We start from the raw sequence: 20,113 nt of genomic DNA on the forward strand, positions 1-20,113 counted from the left end.
CCTCCTCCTCCTCGCATCCTCCTCCTCTTCATCCCGCTACCGCCTCTCCCCAGGCGCCTGGGTCTCTGCCCTCACCAGTGCTGACCGACTTTTGCGGGGCTTAAGTATAACTTGCCAAAATCTTTATTCTTTCGATATTTGCAGATATGTGCCACTGTTTCCAACTTTTCATCAACAAAAAGGCCTTTCCAACTCCTTCCAAATTAGAAGACCAGGTGGTGATACACAGCACCTCTGGACATTCCCCCTGTGCGGGCCGGAGGCGGGCCGGGCCCTGGGACTGCTCTCAGATGAGAAGCGGCCGCCGAGCTCCCCGCTCCAGAGACCCACAGGAACCTTTGTAACTAACCCTACCCCCAGGGAAGGCTAGGAACGCCGGAGCCCGCGCTGGGGGCTGCCGGGGGACCAGGCCCGGCTGGATGCTGCGCCAGGCTCGCTGAATGGAGAAGAAGGGAGCTCGGCCCACGCCGGCCGGCCAAAGCGAAGAGGCCCAGAGGGGCGGGGGCACTCAAGCCCGCTGGCCCAGCTGCTCCTGGGGGGAGCTTTCCTGCCCCTCCCCTCCTCTGCTCCTTCCTGCATGGACTTCTGCCGTTCCTGCTCCTGCTCCGGAAGCCGCCGCCACCGCGCTTGCCTTGCCCCCTCTTTTTGGCCCCTCCCCCCTGTTTCCTAGGATCCGCATTTGGGTGGACTCTGCCCCAGGAGCTTGGCAGGGTGCAGGCCCTCTTCTGGCCTCTCTCCTCTCTCTCTCCATCCACTGTGCCCCTCGGGCCACACCGATATGCTCGGTGCCATGTGGTGTCTGTGCCGCAAACGAGCACCTGCCCGCTCACTTCCGGACTTTGCTCTCCCTGGTTGTCGTGCCCTGTGCTCCTGGCCAGCCCTCAGCCCCACTGGGCCACCTCTCCTCGTCCCTCCCTTCACTTAACAAACTCCAGGCCCTGGGCTGCACACTCATTGCGCCCTCCGCCCTCCGTATTTCGTGTCCTTGCTCTTTGTGAGGGGCGGGCCTGGCTCAGTGACCTGTGCTGCTCTGTATGGTGCCGTGTGTAAGAATAAACCCATTGGAATACTCGTGTCTCGGTTCCTTCCCGACCCGCCGTCCAGGCCAAACCCAGAGTTAGGACTGCCCAGGAGAGGGAGGAAATCGGGAGGGTGGAGAACGACAGGCGGGCAGGACTCGCCAGAAAGGCCCCAGACCTCTAACGTGTTTGTTCTTTTCTCTTTCAGTCTCGAAAAGGTGCTGACCTGGACAGGGAGAAGAAAGCTGCGGAGTGCAGAGTGGACAGCATCGGGAGCGGCCGGGCCATCCCCATCAAGCAGGTTAGCCCAGGACAGGAGCCTTCTTCCCGGGGCCAGGATCCTAGGCCTACCGTTTACCAAGGGACTGGTGATCCTCCTAGTCTGAAGCGTGAGGCCCAAGAACCTGGTCCCCAGACAGCTGCCTTCCCTCTTCCTTACCACTGGAGAGCAGCAGAGAGCCACCTGCGGCCTTCAGTTGGCTTCCGGACCTGATGGTTCGCTGGTGCAACCTGGAGAGGGAGCCTCCTGGACTCTGAGCTAAGGAAAAGACTTGGGGGTGGGGGTGGGGGTGGTAACGTAGGGGCTGGGTATGGTGGCCCAGGACTTTGGAGGCAGAGCAGGAGTATGTATAATTTGAGCTACCTTGGGTTGTTTAAGGAATCCTGGGTCAGGCTCCACAGCATAGCAAGACTGTCTCAGAAACACAAACCAAGCCAAAGAGAGCCTGAGTAAAAGGCAGCATGGAGGGGTACTCATGTCTGGGGTTTACTGATGCAGACCACCACTGCAAGCATCTCTGTTCTTTTTCTTTCCTCTTATCCACTGATTCCCAATTACTGTTGCACATGCACATGTGCACACACATATACACACATGAACACACGCACACACATACACACACATACTGCACGCACATGCACACACACGTACACACACATACACACTAGCGCACACATGCTTTCTTGGTAAGTACATCTCACCCTGATCAAAGCAGCTTCCATTTGCAGCAGATAGAGTGAAGCACACCTGGTCAAAACAGAGAAGAAACAATTGTGGCAGGAAGGTAGAGAGGTGGCCCAGTTAAGAGCACTGGCTACTCTTCCAGAAGATCTCATAAGCTAATGAGGGCTTAGAGTGTAGGCCAGGGAGCCACGTGCACGCCCACTTCTTTCTCCTGTCTCCTTGTCTTCTTCATCCCTCTGTTGATTGAATTTATGTCTGCCAGGGACCATTCCAACTGGGACAGTCTCTGGGAGGGAAGTCACCTGAACAGGCTGAGAGCACAGAATGGCTGCAGTGGAAGTCCTCTGAGACTTCCTGTCCCTCTGTGTGTCAGTGTGATTGAAGGCCAGGGCCTTCAGTTGCTGGTGCACTGTGGACTTAGCCTGAGTGGAGGTGGCGGTGAGGATGGCAGTGCCTTCAGAGTGTTGGTACTGTGGTTATACCCACCCAGACGTTTGTTGAGTGATTGCGAGTACTTGCTTGCCTCAGCTCCCACTGGCTTTCCTGTCTGGGGGTTGCAATAGCGGGGATGGGGGTGGGGACTGGATCAGTTGTTCTCTGAGTCCTCCACGTGTAAGGATGAAGGGGAAAGAGTGCCCTGTCAACTGGTGCCTGGAAGTCTGGTGGTTGCTTGGGTGTTAGATGCCCTGAGCGACTCAGGAAGGCCCTTCCTAGGTTAAGGCTCTGGGAGCTGTCAAATCAGTGCCATTTGTGCTGGAGATTACATTCGTCCACCTGGGGGCGGAGTGGGGGTGGGTGCTGCCCATTAGGGAGGCTCTGCCCATGAAGGTTGAGGAGCAGAAGACTTTGACTGACCTCAGCCGCCCATTAGGTATCACTGTGCCACATTCGTGGCTCCTCCCCTTTCCCGCCCCCTTGTCCTGTGCTCCCCTTTTCCGTACCTTCCCCTCCCCCTAGCTCCTGCTGGGAGTGGAGATTGCTTTTCAGTTGCCATTTGCATTCCCAATCAATCCGGACTCCGCAATTAAGTCGGCTGGCGGAGCTGGGAGGGAGGCGGCGGCGGGAACGGGTCCTCTGGGGGCTGTCGCCTCCGCACCGCTCCCATTCCGCCCCAGATTGCTTCCTGCTCCACGGTGCGCAGCCGGCCGGCCAGGGAGGGAGCGGGAACCCCGCAGCTTCTCTCCTTCATGGAACCCTGGTTGGAGGGTGGGTGCAGCAAGGCTGGGCAGAGGGCTGGCGGCCAGGGTCGCTCTGCCGCCCTCTAGTCTGCTGGTGAGCTCTGGGCGCCCCGCCTACACCCCTTGCTAACGAACCTCATTAAGCCAAGGAAAGCTGGGTGTTTTGTCGGGCAGAAAGGGCTTCGCTCCTGAGCTACCTCTGCAGCAGACTGACTTCTGACCCTCTAACTAGTTGGAGGAGTACCTGGGTAGATCCGGTGGTCTTCAGGCAGCTCTGGTCCAGACAGACTGAAGCTTTTTCGATGTACCTAGCCAGCTGGTGGCATGAAGGGGAGCCGGGCCGGGGCTTAGAAGCAGTGCCTAGCATTGGTGACAAGAGGGTTCAGGTGTGAGGGTTCTGGAGCTGGTGGAGTGAGAGGAAGACCTCTTGATGACCAACATCAAGAAAGTTGTGAAGCCCGCTGGGTTTCCAAGGAGATTCTGCAGCCTACCGTTTCACTTGGCTTCTTCCCTCCTCTTCTTGATGGTGGTCTGTCCTTAGAGGTGACTTGCCCTTGGATGCCATTGCTAAGAGTCAGGGAGAAGGAGCAGCTTGGCTCCCTTCTGCTTCTACAGCTTGCCTGTGCCAGGAACACTATGGCCACAGACAGGGCACCAGGCAATCTTCTCAGGGCCCTTCACAGACTATTTAACTGGGGCACTGTTGGCTTTTTTGTAAAAGAAAAATCCCAGGCTGTCTTCAAAACCTCTGTTTGAAGGCAAGGTCTCATCATCAGGAAGCAGGAGATGTCCTGGATGCTCCACGTGTTACTGCATCTACTGAAATGACATCTGTTTCTCAGGGGTGGGAGAAGAGGAGGGAGGAGGGGACTTATCAAGGATATGGACATATCAAAAAGTGGGAGCTGGAAACTGAAGCTGTTCAGGCTTCCCTGGTTGAGCACTCTTCCTCAGCGCCGGTTCGCCCCCTAGTGGCCAGGGGTGAGATCACTTGTAAATCCTTAATTGTCTTTTATGTAATCTTGGCTGGCTGGCTGGCTGGCTGGCTGGCCCACCCACCCCGCTGGCCTTTAACTTGCCTTCGGCCTCAGTCTCTCAAGCCCTCGGGCTCCAGGCATGTGTCACCTTTCCCACCCCTTAATCACATGTATTCATGTCATCCACTAGGTCTAGAAGGACCCAAGGGAAGTGTATGGCTGAATCTGATACTCGGCTGCTCATTGGCATTCCTCCATGGCCATTTTTACTGACTGGCTGAGGGCAGGGCCTGCTTTTGCCTCCACATATGGGCATTATCATCCTTTACCACCCATGGACAGCCCAGACTATACCTTTCTCCTGTCGCAGCATTGTCTGTCAGAACTCCTCCCACCAATTCCCAGTTTGTAACTAGGACCACAGGCCTCTTCCTGCCTATACTGAGTTGGAGGCTTTGAGGGACCAGCCACCAGAGTTCCGTGTGTAGTACTCAGGTTCCCGCCTGTTCGCCTGTGCCGTGATCTTGGAGTAATTCAGAAGACATCTCTAAGGGACTATAGAGGAGTTGGTTTCTCCCAGCGGGAAGGAAGGAAGGCAGGCTGAGGGAGGTATTGCCAATCAGGTTCTCCGTCCTGCCTTCATCTCTTGGCAGCCACGCAGCACAGTCTTGGCACTTTTTCCAGTTCTTCCAGCAGACACTTGTGGGCATCTGTTCTGGCCCAGGTGCTGACTGTGCTGGGTGCTGAGTTATTAACAGAGCCCACACAGATAATGTTGTGCTCATAGGCCCCGCTCTTGTCCTTGCCTGTTGGACCTACACTCGAAGAACACATCATGCTAGGTCTTGTGGTGTAGGCTTGCAATCTCAGCTACTCAGGAGGCTGATGCAGGAGGATGATCGGTTCTAGGCTCACCTGGACTATCGGGAGTTTAGGCAGTTTGGCAGAGGCTGTTATAAAGAGGAAACTGGGGATATAGCTCGGCGGTAGAGAGCTGATAGGCCAAACAGGGGCACTGGGGGACAAGAGACATCTCATTGGCTTGCATGGGCAGTTTGGTGGCTGAATGGGAGACTTGGACTTCTTGGTGCCTAGCATAAGGTCTGGAGCATTGTTGGGATGGGATTTTTCTGCCTCGAGCTCCCTTGGTGGGAGAAAACCAGAATCCTCTACCAGTTGTCCTTCTCTCTTGTAGAGCCTTCTAGCTTAACAGTGGCTCAAACTGCTTCCTGCTGAGTGGCCAGTGGGAAGATGTGGCCTCCTGCTCTACTTAATGCGCTGCAGGCCCTTAACCCCTCTGCCCAGATGCAGAGCTTTCAGCAGGAAGCAGGGTGAGGAGACCTGGTCACATCATGACTTTCCTGTGCTGGGATGGCTTCTGGGCTCTGCTCAAGTCCCAGGCATCAGCACAGAAAGGCCTTTTGGCTGGCCTCTGGTTGGAATCCTGCCCCTGGGACACAGCGACCCCCAGGCTGACTCCTGGTCTGTAATTGTGCCTTTCTCCCTAGGGGATCCTGCTGAAAAGAAGCGGCAAATCCTTGAACAAGGAGTGGAAGAAGAAGTATGTGACGCTGTGTGACAACGGGTTGCTTACTTACCACCCTAGCCTGCACGTGAGTCCAGAAGGGTGGGGATAAGGGACTGTGACAGAGGACTCCTGGTGATCTCTAGGGGTTTCTTTTGAAAATGCACCATACTTTAATAGTTTGGAAAGGGCATATGAACTGGGGTTTGCCTTTCCAGCAGAGCAAGCTCCCCACCAGCTATGCTTAGCTGGTGCTGCTGCGCTGTCATGGCTAGCCTGCCCTGCCCTTGCCAGCCAGGCTCTATTTCTCATGTAGCTATTGAACTTCTGTAGCCAAGGGCATGCATGTTGCTGATCCAGGGCCTGGAGCTGGCCATGGTGATGAGGAGCGTTAGTCTCCTGGGCCAGCAATGATAGGGAGCCAGGATGTTGAGTTTGGCCTAAGGAGGAGTAGAAGGTTCTGGTCTGAAGAACACATGGCTTGTGCCCCAGCAGTGGTGACATGGGTATTCCAGGAATTGTAATGTGGCCCCTGTGGCAGCTCTCCCTACCCTCCTTCCTTCTCCTTCCCTCACTGCGTGGCTCCAGCACACAGCTGTCACCAGAATCCATCTCTGTCACCACCCCACTGTGGGGCTAATGAGTTCTCCTGTGAAGCCCCTGGAGCACAGCACGTGGGCCAGCCCCACCCCCCACCCCCNCCCCCACCCCCGCCCCCGCCCAGAGCCTCTGGGCTAGCCTCAGAGGGTCCCTAGCCCATCTTTAAATCTGCACACAGTGTCAGGGAGGCCCTGCCTGACAGGTGCCAAGGGTTTCATTTCCTGGCCGTTACCTGGTCCTACCAGGCCTACCCACACAACCCTCCAAAAGACCTGACATGGCCATAGGCCGGGCAGAGCAGGCCTCAGGCGGCCTCCACTCAGGCCAGATTGCGACCTGGGCTTCTTGTTGGTCTTCCCCTTTTCTGACTCCTCGAGGTCTTGGTCATTCTCCTTACCTTGGGTAACACTGGTTGACTCTTAGTCCCTGGGCCAGAGTGCCAGGTAGTAGTGAGCCCTGAGACAGAAGGACCCAAACTCCAGCAGACTCTCTTCTCAGCTTGACCCACCCTCCTTCTCACACAGCCCTCAGCCTTCTTCCATGTCCTCAAAAGACAGTAGGAGGCAAGTGGCCCTGCCTACAGAGATCGAAAGTGTCTTAGACCAAGAGTGTCCTCTGCAGATGTAAGGCCTCCCTCCCCATCCTAGGGAGGGCTGGGGGAATATGTGCGAGTAGATTCAGGGTTGTCTCCTGCAAAAGGGATTTGAGGTGTCTTCCCTGGTTTCAGGAGAAACTGGGCTGTGAGCTGAGGCGCAGAAGCACCTGCCAGCTCTCCTGAGTCATGTCTCCCCTCTGTCCCAGACAGGCTACATATGTTCTCTGCATGTTTGCATCTGGACCAAGGAACCTGAAAACTAGCTGCCTCCCTCTTGTGTGGGTGGTTTCAGCCTCCTGCCTACATCCTCAGTAGTGGCTTTCTATCTGTGCACCTATGGCCAAGTGTGGGGTCCATCCCTTTTGCTGGGATGGAGATCTGGAGGGTGGGGTCAGTTGTATCAGGCTATGCTCTGGTTTGGGGAAAACCGGAAAAGAGGGAAGATAGTGAGAATGTTATCTCTACAGCCACAGCTTAAAGTCTTGGCTTGGAGGTTCTGTAACAATGTTAAAGCTACTACCTAGCTGGTAAGTGAACAAAAAATGTGGATCCATTATCAACATTACCCAGATTTGCCACTGTTTGCCAAGAAAATCTACTTCTGAGACTGACTGGAAAAGTCAGAACAGAGTAAGTTAGGGAAGCCACCAGAGGTCTGACTGAGTGTCCGAGATCCCGGGAGTTCCTCTCATCATACTTGTGCTTTGTGCTTCAGGGGCCTATGACAGGACCTGGGGGCCAGGAACTTCCAGACCTGTCCTGATGCCCTTGCAGGTGACAGCCAGCCCAATAATCACCTAGCCTCTTGGTTTCTAGCCCTTTAGGTCCCCCTGGGATTCTGTGGCCATTGTACCTAATAGCTGGACTTCTCAGGCACCCAGAAAAGCAGGTCCTTCCTGTTGGATTTCAGGACACCAGCAGAGCATTGGGCCTAGCCTTCTCATCAGACTTGCCAGCTCTCTTGAAAGCTTCCTATTAGACACAGCATGAAGCCAAGAGCTGTGTTCTCAGGCCCAGTTCATTCCTGTGCCCTTCCTTTCCCCTTCTCTTGGCCTGTAGCTGTGGCTTGCATGACCTCACCGGCTGCTGGTGCTCACCTGGGTCCCATTTGACACCTTCCTCTAACCTCAGAAGAGCTTTAGCGCAGCAGCGACCTAGTAGTCTAACCTGCAAGAATCAAGAGTCCCTGGGTTGCTCAGATCTTAGCAAGTAAGAGAAAGCGAAAGGCCTCTCACTCAGCCTTTTAGGCAAGATCAAATGGGAGAAAGGGTTCTCTAGTCCCTACAGAGGTTCCTTCATGACTTGGTTGGGCCTATCTGACTCTCCTGAAGGGCACAGATCTCACCTGAGAGGCAGGACCACAGTGTCTGGGCCTCTCCTGTTAATGGAGTTGGCTGGCCCATCATGTGGAGCACAAGTTGGTGGGCAGGCCGCAAGCTTCAAGTCTGGAGCCGAATCTCGCCTGGCCCAAGAGAGCCTGCCACAGCTTCCCCCATTTTGCAGCCAGCGGAGCCATTCACACAATCACCTTCTGTTAATTCTATCTGCAACATCAATTAAATTGTTTGTAGAAACTAATTGAATGTGGCTTAATCACACATCTTAATAGCTTTCCACGCTCTGAACTCGTTGTTAATTCCAGTAATAAAACGAGATGAGAACGCTGGCTGGGTAATTAGCGAGGAGGCTGGGGAAGAAATTGCTGTTTGATGGTGGGTAATAAAGGCAGCCGTGGTGACCGCTCTCCTGAGCAGCCGCTGCCACCACCCTGCTCCCCTGTTCTGCTGACAGAGGGAAACACTATTGCTCTCCGCCTGCGGTCCCTTTTCTGCTGCTGCCCCGCCAGGCTCCTCACGGTTTGTTTCCCTGGGCCCAGCACTCGGCCCAGACTTCTGAGGGTGTCATGCTGCTGGACCCACAGGATATGGTGTGATCAGATGCAGAAGTTGGACAGTCTCTTTCTCTGCTAGGCGGCTTCTAGCTCCTTGGCCCTGAACAAAGTCCCTCTGTGTGACTCTCGTTCTTGGCCTAGGGTCATTTTCTCATACTACATATCAGCTTTGGGCATCTCAGAGCTTGAGTGGGCCTAAAGAGTGATAACTGCTGTGACCTCCTTGTGAACTGGAGCAATCCAAACCCTCCCTCAGGAGAGCGACTGCAGCTGGGCCTTTGGCCCAGCCAGCTGTTGGCACTTGTCTAGAGCAGCCAGTGCAAGATGCGGGTCTAAGGAATGATGGTGAAGATGAGCAGGACAGAGATGAGAACCTGTGAGATGAGATAAGCCAAGAGAGAAAGGTTAAGATGGTAAAGTTACTTCTGGACATGAAAATAAGGACCAGAGGACCAGCAACAGTTCCTGGTGAGGCAGAGAAGGGTCAGGTGAGGCAGAGAAGGGTCAGGGACGGCAGCAAAAGGCCTGTGAGCTCCGCTGCACAGCCAAGCTCTAGGTCTACTTATGGTACTGTGGCCTGGAATGTGATGTCTGGTGCGGTCAGGTGCTGGTGAGGCTCAGAGCTGCAGCTAGAGCTCAGTGGATGCACAGCCAGAACTGTCAGGGTCTTCCCGGATTGGAAAGCTGATTCTCTGATTTCTCAGGAGATCATTCTATGGATCAAAATCTCAGAGCATGTCTGTCTGAGTCGGGCCCCGTCACAGGAATAGGTAGCAGGCAGGTACTGTCCTAAGTCAAGATGCTGAGAGCACTGTTGCAGCTGGAAGCACTGTTGCAGGGGTTGAAGCTCTTCCCTGGGCATAGCTTGTAAAGGAGCAGACTCCCCGTGGGCCTGCCTGAGCCTTCTGGAGCGTTGTCTACCTAGAAAAGTGTCGAGCCCACCTTAAAACCAAGGTGACCACAAGCTCAGGCTTCGGGGCTCTGTGTGTAGGCAAAGGGCTTATGCAAGATTTTCAAGAGCTTTCATGAAAGATCTGACTTTAAACCTGATTAATACAACCCTAGATTCTTCTCTCAGAAAGTTATATGACCAAAGAAGAACTTTCTGTCAAATATTACAGAGATGGAGAGGCTGGAACCATCAGTGAGCTTGATGAGGATGTGGAAGTCAAAGTGATCTGGAGGGAGGAACAGGAAGCCAGGCTCCCAGACGGGTTCAGCTTTAACCAGGAGCTGCCAGGACAGAGGCTTCTGTAGACTTGGGGCTGTAACTTGTAGGCAAGTCAAAGCTTCTGGCTGAGGATGTCCCCTGGGAAGGACAGCCTTGGGGGTCTGCAAACCTGCGCATGGTCCAGCTCCACTGTGGCCTTGGGTAGATTAACATTCCTAAGCCTCAGTTTCTTCATCTCCAACATATGGCAAAGAATACTCTGAAGGCTGAGACAGGAGGATTGCCATGAGTTTGAGATGAGCCTGGAAACTCCTCACTCAGCTGGTTGGGATTTGAAATGTACTGACATATGAATGTAGATATATGGTACTTAACACACAACCCAGGGATGGGCAAATGACACTCTACTGATGAAACACTCCCAAGTCCACCAAAAAGAACCAAGGACTGGTCAGAAACTGTCCAGCAAACTGTTGTCTGGGACTGTGCCAAGGGCTGATTGATTCCCAGTATCCTGGTGTGGATGGTAGCTTGTGATAGGAGCTCCTCAGCCACATGGGTACTCTCCTCAAACCCTCTCTTTACCACCTAAGACATCTCTTCTAATGGCTTTGAGCCTAAGTGTTTGGTTCCAGAGCTTTTGTTTGCTCTTCCTCTTGTCTTCCTAGCTGAACTCCACCCCTCTGGGCACCGTGGAGACTTGAGCATAATCCAAACTTGGAGATTTGTTTGGCTTCAGAGATCTGCTTTCTGGGACTAAGTGCCTTCCCTGGCACTTGTCCCCCAGTTAGCAGAGAAGAAGATGCCTAGACAGTGAAGGGCAGTCAGTGCTGGAGACAAGTTGCTGAGGAGAACCAATCTAAAGCATCTTTTGTCATCTGTCACCTTTAGGATTACATGCAAAACATCCACGGCAAAGAGATCGACCTCCTACGGACGACGGTGAAAGTGCCAGGGAAGCGTCTGCCCCGAGCCACACCCACTACAGCCCCAGGCACCAGTCCCCGTGCCAACGGGTTGGCAATGGAGCGGAGTAACACACAGCTGGGTGGGGCCACAGGTGAGGTTGCTGCTGTGGTGGAGAGTGAGGGAGGTTTTGGAGATTTGGGGAGTGGCTCTGTGTGGGCCTAGCAGAACAGGCTGCTTCTGATGCCTGGGCATCAGGGCTTCGTACGTGCTCACCAGCCAAGGTCGACTTGAGAATCCTCTCCACCAGGAGTCATGGCCAAGATGCAGATCTAGTGCAGTTTGTTGAGGTAGCCTTGGCTATCAGGTGGGGCTAGGGCGTGGGGACAGCTAGTGATCCTCAGACTATCTCCATGCATTTTTAGCTAAGGTAGGCCAACAACTCAGCTCACCACAGGAGAGGGGCAGAGTCACCTGACATCATTAGGAAACCATCTCAGGTCTGTGGTACGTGCAAGATCTCTGTACAGAAAGCACTGGCTCTAAACCCAGTGGTTCAAGAGGGCACACCATGGAGAATAGAGAGTCAGGAACCGTAGGTTGACAGCTGTGTCTGGGCAACTTGTCTGTGGCTATATTCTTTTATTACGTCTGTGGTGTGTGTATGAGCTTTCTGCATTTCTCATGTATGAGAGTGTGTCTGGGCATGAGTGTGTGTGAGTGTAGAGTATGCGCACAGGTGTTTGTAGGGGCCAGAGCATCAGATCCTCCCAGGGCTGGAGTTACAGGCAGTTGTGAATTACCTGATGTGGGTGTTGGGAATCTGACATCTAATTACTAAGCCGTCTTCAGGTCCCCTGCTCAACTCTTACCTTTGTGTGTAACAGTGTGTTCTCAGGGAAGGCCATCTGCCCCCCAGGTCCTAGAGCTGTTCATCCTCCTGACCCTCTTTCCCTCCCTTCCCTCAGTCAGTGTCTTTGCTCCTCAGCCTGCCCTGGGCTTCTGGGCCCTTCTTGAGGGCTCAGTGTCCCGGTTGCCCTACAATGTTAGTCCCTGAAGCTTCTGCTTAGGACATAGGTATCTTACCAGTGCTGAGCCTGTGCCTTGCCACAGAGGCCCACTCACAGCAATGTGGACTTTACCGAGATTGCTGCCTTACCTAGGAGGGGGGGGGGTGGTGTCATAGACACTGAGTAAACAGGGATGTGCCTAAGGATACTGAGTCCCGTGGACTGGACAGGAAGACCCAAAAGTAAAAACGTTTTCATTGTAGGTACTGGTGGGATTTGAACCCAGAGCCTTGTTCACACTAACATTGCTGAGCTGTGTCCCCACCCTCTAAGAGTACTCCTTGTTTGAGGCGAAGTACCTTATGTGATTGGTCATTCTAAGTGTGCTGGAGATGTGGGGAAAGGTGCAAGAGGGTTCTGGCTTCATCAGTTGATCTGTGCCATTATAGCAGATGTCTCAGAACCAGGTACCAGGGCCACAGCAGCACTGTGCAAATTAGTCTCCAGTTTCATGAGGAGACAACAGTTCTGGCGCTGTGAAAGCACACTGTAATTAATGTGTCTATATACTATATGTCAGGGGTCTGGGATCGTACCGTACCTGAGCTGAGCTCTGCAGGTGTACCAGGAAAGCAGGCCAAGGGAAAGGCAGTCCTCCTGGGAGGCAATATGCACGAGCCCGGCCTGCGTGGCAAAGAGAATAACTCCCATATTGTCCTCAGTGCTGAGCTGCAGTGTTCCAGAGTTCTGTGCAGGGAGCCTGTGTGGCCAGCCTCAGCCCTAAGTGGAAACTTAGGTGTCTTACACTGCTACCACAGGAGGGAGTAAGGTGGCCAAAACAAGCAGACCTTTCCTCGAAGATGTATAGTGAGAGGAAAACGGGGATATCTCCCAAAAATGGGAGGCACAAGATGCCTCTGGCTGTCCCATTCCATCCTGGGCCCACCTAGGATGCCACCGTTGGCGTGCGGGAGGGGGCCCCAGCAGCTTGCTCCTGTAATTACAGCACCCACACATAGAAACACATGGATGATGCTTCGCAAGCATGAGTCCCTGCTGCCGCACGCTGACACCGACCCTCATGCACACTCACATGTCTCTCGCTCACCGGGCGATGTTAACATCTCATTATCTTTGTTACTGTAATTACATTATCCGCTGCTTTATGCAGAATTATCCTCGGAGGACTAATTGATGGCTCCATGTTTAATTCATTAATCATTAGCATCAAATTCGACAATTACAGTGCACACTGATTGTGGGATTGCAGGCGTAATGAGGGGAGAATTAACAAAGAAAAGGGAAAGCACTTCCCTCCCTCAGGGTTTTGGGTTGGGGGCTTGGGGAGGAAGATGGTTGATGCCTTTGGTTGGGGCAAGGAGCAGGGTGGGGAGTCCTATCTGGAATCTAGGAGGCATAGTGAGGGTCTAGGAGGAAGTAAGGGGAGAAGCAAGAAGCCTCAAAGGTTTAGGGAGAGCTAGGAGAGACCCGAGACCTGAGGACAGCAGCTGAAACCTGGTGGGTGCCAAGTGCAGGTCACCGGCACTTACTGTGTCCAGCCATTGCAGGTGTTACAGCAGATACACAGTGATGCAACAGTGCACTCAGACTCCTCCCTGCCTGTGGGGCTACTCTTGAGGGTGTCTGCATCATGTGGCCTCCCTCCCTCCCCTCCTGCAGCTGCCTCAGCTCCCTGCTTCCTTAAGCATCGAAGAATCCAGATTCACTTGTCCACTGGCTGCAAGGCCTTCTGCTTAGCATCTCCCCTGGCCTGCCACTGCCAGCCTCCTCCTGCTTTGGCTGGCTCAGCAGTCTCCACACCGGAGCTTCTCAGGAGACAGAAAACCATGTGGCTTTGGCCTACCTGTCCTAGGCTCTCTGGTGCTTTCTTCCTGGCCTCATCACCACCCTGTCTTGGGGACACTGAAGAAGGTGAAGAAAGTCAAGGTTCCTAGTCTCTGGAAGTGGCACGGGCTCTGAAGCCCATGTCTGCTCCAGACTATGCAGAAGGCCTCTGGCGGGCCCTAAGTGAGGTCAGAGAGAGCCGAATGTTCATCTTCCTTGCCCACGGTGGGCTGCGCCTGCCCAGCCTTGGACTCTGCAAGCCTTCCATTCATTCCCCTTGGCTCCGCCATGCTTCCCTGATGGGAAACGAAAGATTAATTTTCTCCAGCCCAACAGGATAATTACTAATACTAATTAGACATAATTACTTGAATTTGATACACTTATTTCTCTTCAGAATGGCAGCAAAGCTGAGGCAAAGCAAATGACATATGTGGACTGAGATGTTAGATGCAGGGACCTAGGTAGGGCAGGATTGGGGGGAGTGGCGCTCGACCTCAGCCGGGAGACCTCTTGTGATACCCAAGGCCCTACCTTTCCCAGCTCACACTCATAGGGATGAGTGTGGTCTTCATGGTCATAGAGAAAGGATGTGAAGGCTAGAAGTCTCCTTCCCTCGTGGAGTCTGCAGGAGACCTTGGCACACCCCAGTGAAGACCAGGCCCTCCTTTCTGGTCACTGTCCTGCTGGGGTTAACTCAGGTTCTGCCCTGCAACCTGTTTAGCTATCTCTTTGCAGCCCCCACCTGCCCCTCCTCCCAGTCTGATCCTTCCCCTCCCCCAGGTGCCCCCCACTCGGCCAGCAGCGCATCCCTGCATTCTGAGCGCCCTCACAGCTCAGCCTGGGCTGGCTCACGCCCCAGCCCCGAGGGGCTGCACCAGCGCTCCTGTTCGGTTTCCAGCACTGACCAGTGGAGTGAGGCAGCTGCCCTGCCTGCCAGCATGCAGCACCCTGGTGAGTGGCAGCTCAGCTGCTTCCCACCTCTTCTGGCATCTGCTTAAGCAACAGAGAGAGGGAGCCCAGATGCCCAGGAGCCTGGGAGACTGATGGGGAGGGCCCATCAGAATCCTTCAGGGCTTTTTCCTGGTACTGTGATGCAGGGCTAGATACCTTGGGCTCAGTCCCTTCTTCAGCATCCACTTTACCAGCTTCTCTGGTCCCAGGCCTAGGTCTGGACCCTCAGCCAGGGTTTCAGGCTTGCCCTTTGTACCTCCTCCTTCCTGGTTCCCAAGCATTGCTGGTGGCTCTGCTGTATCCCCATCAGCCCCCTGTGCAGCCGGCTCATCAGCCTCTCGGCAGGAGGACAGGGAGAGCAGAATAGACTAGAGGCTCCAGGCTGTACACAGTACGCAGTGAGAGCCTTGTCTGGGGCATCACTGGCCTCCCATCGTGGAGAGGTCCTGCTGTCTTGATTGGGTGTGCCCTACCTCTCATGCCATTCCTATGCTCGCCCCAAATCTCATCTCTCCCACCCCATAACTTTTTGGCCATAGACCCTTTCTGCCCTGTTTGCCCTTTCCCCTAACCCCCCACCCCCAACTCAGGGGTACTTTTGATTTTTCTCCCAGGGGCCTCTCATAGATACTCACAAACACATACCCGCTACATGTCCCCATCCAAGACCAAGGCCACCTTCGGGGGCCGGGGAACATCCCCTTAGGTCATGGACCCGTGGCCTGTCTGGCATCGGTGAAGCCCCTCTGTTGAGTCTGGAAGGAGTTAGTCAGGGAGGGAGGGAGTGTGTCTGCCTCTAATGAAGTTTGACATTTAGTGGTGAGCGCCGGGCGGGCGGGGTGTGGGAGCGAGCTTGATTAGCGTGCTCTAATTGACAGTAATTAGGCAGCTCCCTGATTGTTTCTAATTCTGCTATTAATTGTGAGGAGCGGGGAGTGTGATTGAGGATAAATTTGGTGCGGAGCTGCTGGGCTTGAGCTCCCCGTGAGCTCCCTGGGCCTTCCGCCCCTTCAGGTTGCAGAAGCACGCGCGCCTCCCTCTGCTAAGTTTCCAGCTCCTCCAGGACAGGAAGCTTTGGGGCTGGGAGGCCTGGGTAGCCTCTGGCCATCTTCACACTGGGGCCCAGCTCGCCTCCCTCCTCCCACACTTGTCCGCCTCTCCCCTCACCAGCCAGTGGCCCAGCTGAGTCACTCAGTTCCAGCCCCAAGCTGGAGCCTCCCCCATCTCCCCACTCCAACCGGAAGAAGCACCGCGGGAAAAAGAGCACCGGGACCCCCCGACCAGACGGCCCCAGCAGTGCTGCTGAAGGTTAGGGGGACCCAGAGGCGGGCAGTGGGACCTGGGTGCAAGCACCCTAAAAAGCACAGCTGTTTTCCAGGGTAGATGGAGGAAACACTTTATATATATATGATTTCTGACATAAGTAGCTCAGCCCTCTGACATCCTGGGCTCTTCTTACTCAATCCCTGTTGAGTTTAGTTGACTTCTGTCATTCCTGAAGGAAGGCAGGCAGCAGGACACTACCTCAGCTCCTCTAAGACTCACTGAACAGGGGACTGTGACAGGTGCCTCATGACATGTGTTGGGCGGCTGGTGCTCTCTGTAACCTTCTGGGTTACACTCAAGGTGTTCTCCTGGTCTTTGTCTTGGTGTCTGTTACCATAACGCCACTCTTCCATTGTCTCTCCCTCCCCCAGGGGGTTTCTTGGTCCCCACATATCTTGTGAATTCTCACCTCTGTTCTTATTGCTGTGGGGATGGGTGTGGATCAAGTGAGCCTCTGGCAATGATGCAGAGTTGTGTGGCCCAGAGCCCACTGTGGCCTAAGGACCCAGGACCCCAAGCGGGTAGAGAAGCTCACACAAGGGGAGATGGAGAGAGGAGCTACCAGTTTACATGTGGGCAAAGGCATTCTCTTGAGGGTCCTCAGGAGGAACCCAGCAAGAGAAGATTTTCAGGGATGTGGTGTCACTGAGGTGAGAGACTGCAGGGCTGGAGAAGTAGCCAGAACTTAGGATCAGGGGTGTCCCTGGCGGAATGTATGGCTCACCCTAGGGTCATATAAGCACTGTGTTTCTCTAGCCCCCATGACAAGTCACACTGCCCAGTGGCAGTTGTTCAGGGCCAGTGACCTCTGGGAATAGGTATGTCTGAATGTCTTTCCGGGGTCTAATGGGCAAGCACAACTCCCTGGTCACAGTGCGGACTCCTGTGCTTGTCACTACAGATGTCCTTGGGTTCCTGTTGGTTCCCATCTTCCAGTTCTTGGAGAAAACATTTCTCCCCCACCCACTTGCCCTTCCTGCCTGTCTACACCAGGGCAGTGGGGGAGGGGCCTAGCTCCCAGGAGCCCTGTGCTGACGCCGTCCAGAATATTGGGTTTAATGAGCTGCAAAATGAGGAGGCTGCAGCTGACACGTACGGATGGTGCTCGCACCCGCCTCCTTGCCCGGCATGCGCCTTCTAGTACCCGCCGCGTCCTTCTCCAGACACTTAGCTCATGTCTCTCCAGGATGCCTCCTCATGGTGTCCATTCCTGATACTGTTTAGGAAGCCAAGCACAGCACCCACCATTTCTTGGCTCCACAGGTGGTTAGAAACAGCGGAGGGCAGGGACTCAGTCTTGTGCATTTTTGAAGAGGAGGATGAGTGTTGTCAAAGCAGGGTCTGGATGGAGTTATGGCAATGGGGTGGGTGCCACTGGGTGTGTTCCTAGCAAAGAGCCCTGACTGTCACTTCCCTCCCCAGAGGCAGAGGAGTCCTTTGAGTTTGTAGTGGTGTCCCTCACTGGTCAGACCTGGCATTTTGAGGCCTCAACAGCAGAAGAGCGGGAACTATGGGTGCAGAGCGTGCAGGCCCAAATCCTCGCCAGCCTACAAGGATGTCGCAGCGCCAAGGATAAGGTTGGCATTAGTGGTAAAGCCTGCTTGGAGAGCCTGGCTACGGGGAGAGCCAGTGGAGGGGGCTTGAGACTGATCAACTCCTGTTATCTCTCTGCCTCATGCAGACTCGGCTGGGGAACCAGAACACAGCCCTGGCTGTGCAGGCTGTCCGCACGGTCCGTGGCAACAGCTTCTGTATTGACTGCGAAGCTCCCAGTGAGTACAAAGCCAGCAGAGCTAGGAGCTGGGTGTTGAGGGTTCAAGTAGCAACGGGAGGTGGACAGTATGCAGAGGGGTGCCACCTGCTGTATTTTTCTCCTTCTGCCCACCTAGATCCAGACTGGGCCAGCCTGAATCTGGGTGCCCTGATGTGTATCGAGTGTTCAGGGATCCACCGACACCTGGGAGCTCACCTGTCCCGAGTCCGCTCCTTAGACCTTGACGACTGGCCACCTGAACTGCTGGCCGTCATGACTGCAATGGGCAACACCTTGGCTAACAGTGTCTGGGAGGGGGCTCTGGATGGTTACTCTAAGCCAGGCCCCGAAGCCTGCAGGTAAGCCAGTACTGCCCAGGAAGGAGACAGCCGGGCCCCATCGTGGGGGTAGACAGAACCTGTGGCAATAGCAGCACTAGAAGGGTTAAAAGGCTGTTGCTCTGCTTGGCAGTCGGACCCTGGGGGAATCCCTCCTCTGCTGGTGCCTGTCACTCAGGCACCTCACAACAACAGGGCCTTTTCTGAGCTGTTATCGCAGGTCAGGGGCCAGCAGGAGACGCATGCGTGGAACCCATATCACTGTGCCGCTCCTGCGTCCAAGCCCGCACACGGAGATGGGGAGAATGGGTGGTAGATAGGGCAGCCGTGGCCCTCGCAGGCCGTCACTTGCTTTGTTCCAGTGCCACCAATCAGCTTGATAAGCTGCCACTCAGGCCGCTCGGACTCCTGCTCTCTATGCCTTCATCCCTGCTGGCCCCAGGGGTCTCCCCTCAATGTCCCTCTCGTCTTACTCAGTACCACCCAGTTTCTGTGATCCACTGTCCCTCTGAAGGCCCTGGAGTCCCTGGGCCTCTTCTCTGCCTTCATTCTCATCATTGCAGGGGTCCTCCCTATTCCCTGCCTCCTTCCTGCCTCTTGACACACACACACACACACACACACACACACACACACACACACACTCTGCACTGTTTCCTTCCTTGCCTCATCTCATGTCTTGATGGACCTGTACTTACAGAGAGGAAAAAGAGCGCTGGATCCGAGCCAAGTATGAGCAGAAGCTCTTCTTGGCCCCGCTGCCAAGCTCAGATGTGCCACTGGGACAGCAGTTACTCCGGGCTGTGGTGGAGGATGACCTGCGGCTGCTGGTGATGCTGCTGGCCCACGGGTCCAAGGAGGAGGTGAACGAGACATACGGGGACGGTGACGGGAGGACAGCCCTGCACCTGTCCAGTGCCATGGCCAATGTGGTGTTCACACAGCTGCTCATCTGGGTGAGTCTGGGTGCTTCTGGCCCGGCCTGCTCTCCCCTTCTCAGCCTTCAGAAGCTGCGTGTCCTCTCCTGCCATAGCTGAGGACTTCCCTCCCACACCATGTCGACTATGGATGTGCTTTCTCCTGCAGTACGGGGTGGACGTGAGGAGCCGTGACGCCCGAGGACTGACCCCACTGGCCTATGCCCGCCGTGCCGGCAGCCAAGAGTGTGCAGACATCTTGATCCAGCATGGGTGCCCCGGGGAAGGCTGTGGCTTAGCACCCACTCCCAACAGAGAGCCTGCCAATGGCACCAACCCCTCCGCAGAACTGCACCGCAGCCCTAGTATCCTATGAAGCTCAGGAAGAGGGCAGAGGGACCAGAAGGACTCCACGGCCTGCAGGAAACAGAGAAGCAGGGGTGTGCAGAGAAGAGGGGGTGCCACGGGTTCAGGGGTAAAGAGGTTTGGGGTTGAGCTGCAGCAGAGCAAGGTGTGCTCAGCCCTCGGCCCTATGGTGCCATTAAAGGATAGAACCCTTTGGAGGTGCCTGTGAGGAGAGGGGGGCAGGACCTCTCCCTCCTCCAGAACCCTGCCTCCTCATGACAGCTCCCACCAGCCTTCCCTGTGGTGGGTGGGGAAGGACAGGACACAGGATGGGGGTGCCAGCTGAAAGACAAAGGGCCAGTCTGGGAGCCCCATGTAAAATTTGTACATTGGAATATTTATGTTGGTGTATATACGTGGTGTGTGTGTATGATGAGCCAATAAAGCAGGCTGTATGTGTGGCCTCCTTTCTCCTTTGGTGCCTCAGTGCCCCTGAGCTGCTTGGGTGCCCTCCCTTGAAGCTCTGCTCCTGTAGTCTGTTAGGGTTTGCTGGCCCTGCTCTCAGTCACCTCCAGTCTTCCTTGTCAGGGATGTCACATGGCAGGGTGAACATGCCTGACAGGAGACAGGCTCTGCTTCCTGCTGTGTGTAACCTGCCCCTGCCCCTGCCCATTTCTGAAAACCCCCCTTGCACGCTGTCAGCAGTGCCCTGTTTGGTGACCACACCCTGCCCAGGCCAGTGTTGAGGAGGCATTCAGCAGCATCCAGGAGTGCTTGGAGGTGTCGCTGAGGTGATGGA

At 54.9% G+C, this 20,113-nt stretch overlaps 1 protein-coding gene across 7 annotated transcripts in view; it reads left to right on the plus strand.

The window, feature by feature from the left end:
• The window catches only part of Agap3 (ArfGAP with GTPase domain, ankyrin repeat and PH domain 3), a 50,211-nt gene extending 30,426 nt beyond the window's left edge, over positions 1-19,785 (plus strand). For 2 of the 7 annotated variants that reach the window (XM_021161731.2, XM_021161737.2), the window contains 10 exons: positions 1,228-1,320; positions 5,647-5,751; positions 10,812-10,980; positions 14,465-14,635; positions 15,806-15,943; positions 17,384-17,538; positions 17,643-17,733; positions 17,851-18,073; positions 18,753-19,008; positions 19,139-19,785. In XM_021161731.2, the coding sequence (XP_021017390.1) occupies positions 1,228-1,320; positions 5,647-5,751; positions 10,812-10,980; positions 14,465-14,635; positions 15,806-15,943; positions 17,384-17,538; positions 17,643-17,733; positions 17,851-18,073; positions 18,753-19,008; positions 19,139-19,345 (1,608 nt within the window). In that variant the 3' untranslated portion in view covers positions 19,346-19,785. Of the gene's footprint in view, positions 1-144; positions 1,072-1,227; positions 1,321-5,646; positions 5,752-10,811; positions 10,981-14,464; positions 14,636-15,805; positions 15,944-17,383; positions 17,539-17,642; positions 17,734-17,850; positions 18,074-18,752; positions 19,009-19,138 lie in introns of those variants that run through there. The other 5 variants (XM_021161733.2, XM_021161738.2, XM_021161736.2 and 2 more) reach the window with 3 other exon arrangements.
• The last annotated feature ends 328 nt before the right edge of the window (positions 19,786-20,113 follow it).

This window comes from Mus caroli, chromosome 5 (assembly GCF_900094665.2).
Source record: "Mus caroli chromosome 5, CAROLI_EIJ_v1.1, whole genome shotgun sequence".
NCBI lineage: Eukaryota > Metazoa > Chordata > Mammalia > Rodentia > Muridae > Mus > Mus caroli.